Below are 6,110 nucleotides of genomic sequence, written 5' to 3'. Positions count from 1 at the left end.
TTCCCAGCTCCCTCAGGGATTCTCCAGCCCCTTCCCAGCTCCCTCAGGGATTCTCCAGCCCCTTCCCAGCTCCCTCAGGGATTCTCCAGCCCCTTCCCAGCTCCCTCAGGGATTCTCCAGCCCCTTCCCAGCTCCCTCAGCCTCTCCTGGAGCTCCAGACCCTTCTCCACCTCCACCTGCTGCTCCAGATCTTCCCAGCTGCAAGACAAGCAGCAACCTGAAACAATCTTTTTGCTTTCAGAGCACATTCTGTCGACTGAAAACAAAAAGAAACCAAACATCCTTCACTTCAGCTGGAGCTATTGGAAGAACCATCCCTGCTCCAGGCAGAAGTTGTTCCCGGGATGTTTGGGATGGCTCAGGGGGAGCTGAGCCCATCACTGTCCCTGCTGCTCCCTGTGCTGAGGGGAGAGGCACTCCTCTCCTGGCTGGGGTTTTGATGTTCCAGCTGGAGTTATCCTGATGTTCCAGCTGGAGTTATCCTGATGTTCCAGCTGGAGTTATCCTGCTGATGATCCAGCTGGAGTTATCCTGCTGATGATCCAGCTGGAGTTATCCTGCTGATGATCCAGCTGGAGTTATCCTGCTGATCCAGCTGGAATTATCCTGATGATGATGCAGAGGGAATTCTCCCAACAATCCAGCTGGAATTTTCCCGATGATCCAGCCGGAATTCTGATGATCCAGCCGGAATTCTGATGATCCAGCCAGAGTTTTCCCAGCCACCCAGCTGGAGTTTTCCTGATGATCCAGCCAGAGTTTTCCTGACGATCCAGCTGGAGTTTTCCCAGCCACCCAGCTGGAGTTTTCCTGACCACCCAGCCGGAGCAGAGGGATTCCAAGCTGTTCCTGCAAACAGCAGCCGGTCTCTTACGAGCTCCTGACATTAGGCAGGCACAAGACTGAATAATTCTTTCCCTGCCAGATCTTTAATCATGGTTGGAAGCTCGAGACAAGGCTCTGAGTGCTCCTCTGCAGCCTGAGCTGCCTCTCCTGCCCACCTGTGTGTCCTGGATGGATCTGGGAGATCTAACAGAGGCTGTTCCTTGGCTTTCCCATCCCATCCATTCACGGAATTCCAAAATCCCACTCACAGAACTCACAGAATTCTAAAATCCCACAACGGTTTGGATTTGAATGGAGATTAAAGCCCTTCTCGTTTCACCCAAGGCTCCCCAGGCTGCTCCTTCTCCTTTGCCAAGTGCTGGATCCTCATGGAAATCGTTTTCTTCGCTGGGAAAGCAGCACCGGGTGGGTTTGTGATTGTCACCCGTCCCTAACTCTCCTCTTGGATCTGAAGGTAATAAATGGCTGCTTTCGAAGGAATTCTCAGGGATAGGGAACGAGCTTCATTTGCATCCCAAAAGAGCCCATCCAGGACGATGGGAAAAGGGGGGAAAGGGAGGCTGTGCGTAAAAAAGGTGATGAAAAGGCCAGAGGAGAGCCCTTAATTAGCTCTGAACTGCAGAGGTGGCACTGCCGTGACCTTTATCTCTCACAGCCCCACGGACCTCGCTGCCCACGGCTTTTCATCAGCATCCCTCCCTCCCTCCCCGGGCTGTCCCTTCCTCCATCCCTGTTTTCCCATTCATCCCCTCCCAGCAGGAACCCTGCGTTATTCCAGGAGCCATCAGGGCTGGTTTGCAGCTTCCTGCGGAGAATTCTCAGTGCCCGGCCCTGCTCTGCTGCTGACAGCTCTGGCACAAGCAGCTCCTGATGAGGAGTCATTAATTAATGAGAGGCCCCTACAGACAATTCCCAGTTTTTTGTTTGGGATCATTAGCGAGAGCAATGGCACCTGCCAAACCCGCCTGCTTTTCCAGCCACCAGGATGCTGTGGCTTCCCAGTTTGGCTCTTCTTGAAAGGAATTCGAGGGGTTTTTTTGGGTCCTTTTGGTGTTGCTGGGGCTGTGTGTGCCTTGTCAACAGCAGGGTCTGAATTCCCGCTGTTTTACTTGGAAAAACCTGGATGCACACCCCAAATAGATTTAATTCAAATCTTCAGATAAATTCCTTTCCCGGCAGAGGGAAGACTGGAGGAATGGGATTCTTCCTCTTGCAGAAATTCCCACCAGAAACCTGAATTTTAATTGTCTTTTCTCCAACAGGGAACATAAAATCTGGAATATCCACGACAAAATCATGGTCTGGATAAGGGTTTGAAGGATGTATTGATCCCTTCTGTGCTTTTAAATCAGGGAATTGTGGAATAGTTCCCTGGGTTGGAAGGAACCTTAAAGATGATCAAGTTCCAAATCCCTGGCACGGGAAGTTTTTGTTGCTTCAAACATCAATCCCAGATTTTTTAAAAAAAGGGAGAGGGAATTTAACTGTAGCTGCAAGTGACATGGAAAAGGGAAAACGACACATTTGATTCATTTTCTTACATAAAAGATCTGCACTCCTGAATTCTCTTCAAAATGAATCTGCAGGATCTTAATTAGTACTTGAGAAGCTGCACATGGTTCCTAAAATTGTGTGGCTCCAACTGAAAAGGCCTTTCCTGGGGAGTGTGAGGCCAGGGCCAAAAAAATCCCATTTCTCTGCAAAATTCCCGTCTTCCCTGGGAATTGGCTCAGGATTGTTTGTACCACAGGAACATTTCTGGAGAAGCAGCAACATTTTCCCTGGGAAGGAAACAGGAACTCTTCTGGGTCACTCCTGTGGCTGCTCTTGGGATGCTCCCAAATGCAATTCCATAGGTTTTTCCTCCCCTCCCCAGCCCAGGGGCAGGTGAATCCCTTTGGATCTGCCAGGCACTGAGGCAGGAGTGGAGGAGAGCCCTCAGAGCAGAACTGGAGGTCAAAATCATCACCTGAAACCCGTTTTTCCCCCAGCACAGATCCTGGCATGACCCTGTTCCCTACTTTCTCCCTGCTCCTTGGCAGGGCTCTCCCAGCTCTCCTGCCAAGGAAGCGGAGCCTGGGAGAAGCAGCGAGCGCAGATTCCCTGCTCCAGACATTCTCCAGGACAGCTCCTGGAACAAAGCCCCCTCCCTGGGGTGACACCTTGCAGAGACAGTTCTGGAATGAGTTGGAGCTTCTTGTGGCTCTGACAAAAATGTCCTTACCTTCCCAAACCCCCCGGCACTGCACATTCCCATCTCCAGCTCAGCCAGGAATAATCCACGGAGATTTTGCTCCCGTGGCTGCAAACACAGCGATCCCTCACGGCCTGGGAAAGGCTCAGCTGAGGGAAACAACCTGACCTGAAGCTGAGGGGGGAAATAATGATGGAAAATAACTGGCCCCAGCTCCCAGTTTTCCCCAGCTCCCAATTTTCCCTCCCCGAGGCAGCTGCTGCCCGAGGGAGCGGCCGGAGCCGCAACCGGAGCCAGAGGCAGCAGATGGAGCATTCAGGATATGCAGATTTTGGCTTTCTGTGGGAGCACGGAGAGGTGAGGAGCAGGATCGAATGTCCCTTCCCTCAGGATGGAAATGCCAGTTTCAGGAATTATTTATGGAGCTGGGGCCTGGCCCGTGCTGTGGGTCAGGACCTGGATTTGCAGCAGCCTCAGGAACACTGGGATTGCAGGTGTGGGCAGGAGGAGCCCAGGAAGGGATCCAATCCCTTGGTTCTACACACCTCAAATCTTCTCTTTTTGCTGAAGCAGCTGGGGTTTGCTGTATTTCCTGCAGGATTTTTGAAGAGGAGATCCACTGGTTTTCCTGAGGAGCACCACCTGCTCTGGCCTTTAGGAAAACCATGGGATGTCATGGGAGGACAGGCTGGGCTCCCAAAGGAGGTGAAACCTGGGAATCTGCCAATGTCCATTGAGGAGAGACCTCCTGCACATCTCCTAATTCCTGAATTTTCCCATCTTCCCAGGAAAACCTTCCCTGGTCCCTCAGCTGGTCATGCCCATGGTTAAGTTCTGTATGGAATTCCTGGGGAAAGGACTGGGCAGGCTAAAATCAACATCAGCTTTGTATTTCTGGAGCAAGATGAGCTTCAAACACAACCAAATCGTTTTTCTGGACACTTCCATGAAAGGATCATTCCATTCTCCAGAGAACTGGGCTCTCCTGTCCCTTCCCAACAGCAGGAAGTGAATCCCAAACCCAGCATCCATCACAGTTTTAGCCTGGAATGCTACAGGAGCCCGCAGGTTTATCTCCAATCACAGGGACGAGTTTTGGCTCCTAACACAAACCAGGTTTGAATTCCTCACCCCACACAAAATTTTGGACACCAGGGCATCAGATCTGTGTCACATCCAGTATCAAAGAGCCAGGGCAGCAGCTCAACACAAACCAGCAGTGGGGCTTTGTGCTAAGCTGGGTTTAAATCCACCCTTGCTTTGGTTTTTAACATCACTTTTGCCCTTTTGGTTTTGTCTCTCTGAAGTTTGTCAGACATTTATTCTTTGGAATACACAATAAATTCATCCTCCTTCACTCCTCAAAATAGTTCTCTGAAAAGGCAGGTGTAGAAAAATATTTATGAACTCTGAAATTTAAAAAAAAGTAATTAAAAAAATAGCTTTGGTTTGCAAATGGGTGTGGGTTTGTTTTCCCGCTTCTCCCAGAAAATCCAGACCCGATTCCTGGCAGGGCTGTAGAGGCAAAGTGACTTTTCCAAGGCCATACAGACAGGTTGGATCCCCCAAAATCAAAAATGCAGGGTGCTTGGATCAAATTCCTGTCTTTTCTCCCATGGAATCTTTGGGAAGAGATGTCAGTGTAAAACTGCACCGTTTGGAATCTCGTGTTCCACAATAAAAGGCGGATACTTTAAATCCATCATTTTATCCAGCTAATGGAGACACAGGAATTTGGATTCTCTTCCTGCAGTACCCTGAGCCTTTCACTGCTTGATCCATTCCTTCCAACCACATCCAGGCTGACTCGATGTCACAAATCATTCCCAGGGAAATGGCACATTCCAGCTCTTCCCCCACAGAAACATTCCAGGCCATGGATCAGCTCTCTCACCCTTGGGGGCTCCAGGTGAAGCCTAAAACCAGAAGTGGCTGGACAAATCAAGAGAGGGGGAACAGGGGAATGCATCAACACCTGGAAAAACTTCAGGAATATCCAATTTTGGGGTGATTATGTCACTTTTTCTCCGTGGCCTCCTGCCCTTTGGCTGTGGCCACCCGGAACTGTGGAACGTAGGGAACGGTGGCTTTAGGCCTGAGGCTGCTTTGGAGAAATTCCTTGACATTTGTTGGGATGTGCTGGAAAAGCCCCTGCTCCGTGAGCAGATGCGTGCTTTGGAGCTGACACATCCCCCCAGAGCTTTCTGTCTGGAAAATGTCCCTCTGTCCTTTTTCCAGGGATGTTATCCCGAGGTAACACAGGCTCCGCTCGCCGCCGGCTGGGAAAGCTTTGTCCGAGGGCTCCAAGAATCCCTCCGAGGAAATCGGGGGCAGAGCCCTGCTGGGCTGGGAGCCAGGGAACACCAGGAATGCCCCATTCCCAGCTTCCCAAGCACCACTGGAGAAGGCACCTAAAACTATGGAATCTTCCCCTAGGGAGCACCTATCCAAGCAGCTCCTTGGATTTGTTTTCCGTCGGCAAAGCCCGCTGGATCGGGAATTGCTGAGGAGGGTGGCGTATTTGAGGTCGCACTGAGCCGTGCTTTCTCCATCCTGGGAGCTCCTGGAGGAGCTGCTGCTCTGCAAGTGGCATGCAGAGTCACATTCCGACTCCTGGCGGGTTGGGAAGGTGGAATCAACTCCCAAAAAATCCCCTGGCTCTTCTTTTTCCAAGGCTTTGGTGACGCTGATGTCTTCCAGCACCACCTGTGCCTCCAGGAGAAGCGGCTCACACGACACTGGCTCGGGGTGCTTGGCAAAGAGATGCTCCAGAGTTTCAGGCTGGAAGAAAAGAGAGATTTTAATGCTCATTTCTCATGGAACAGCTTTATTTCACTCTCCAGGTTTTATGGATCGCAGCATCCCACACCAAAGGTCATTCCCAGGAGCCTGGAATTTTGCCACATGGAATTCACACGTGGTTTTTTAAGAATTTGTTGTTGAAAATCCTCTGTGACAAAATTTCCCTGACAGATTTAATCATTGATACAGAAGCTGAAGGAACTTTCCCTGCTAGGATTGGATTATCCTGGTCAAATTCAGCTTTTCCATGGAATTTTTGGAGCATTCC

General features: G+C 50.6%; 1 protein-coding gene across 5 annotated transcripts in view; it reads right to left on the bottom strand.

Moving 5' to 3' along the window:
• Positions 1-207: 207 nt before the first annotated feature.
• Positions 208-6,110, bottom strand: part of LEPR (leptin receptor) — a 42,164-nt gene continuing 36,261 nt past the window's right edge. For 4 of the 5 annotated variants that reach the window (XM_086841618.1, XM_086841619.1, XM_086841620.1 and 1 more), the window contains one exon: positions 208-5,821. In XM_086841618.1, coding sequence (XP_086697744.1) covers positions 5,057-5,821 — 765 coding nt within the window. In that variant the 3' untranslated portion in view covers positions 208-5,056. The remainder of the gene's footprint in view (positions 5,822-6,110) is intronic. The other variant, XR_015273685.1, reaches the window with a different exon arrangement.

The sequence above is a fragment of the Cyanistes caeruleus genome, chromosome 9, assembly GCF_971803275.1.
Source record: "Cyanistes caeruleus chromosome 9, bCyaCae1.hap1.1, whole genome shotgun sequence".
NCBI classification, from domain to species: Eukaryota; Metazoa; Chordata; class Aves; order Passeriformes; family Paridae; genus Cyanistes; species Cyanistes caeruleus.
The sequence above is the reverse complement of the archived record's forward strand: the minus strand, read 5'-3'. Positions and strand labels throughout refer to the sequence as shown.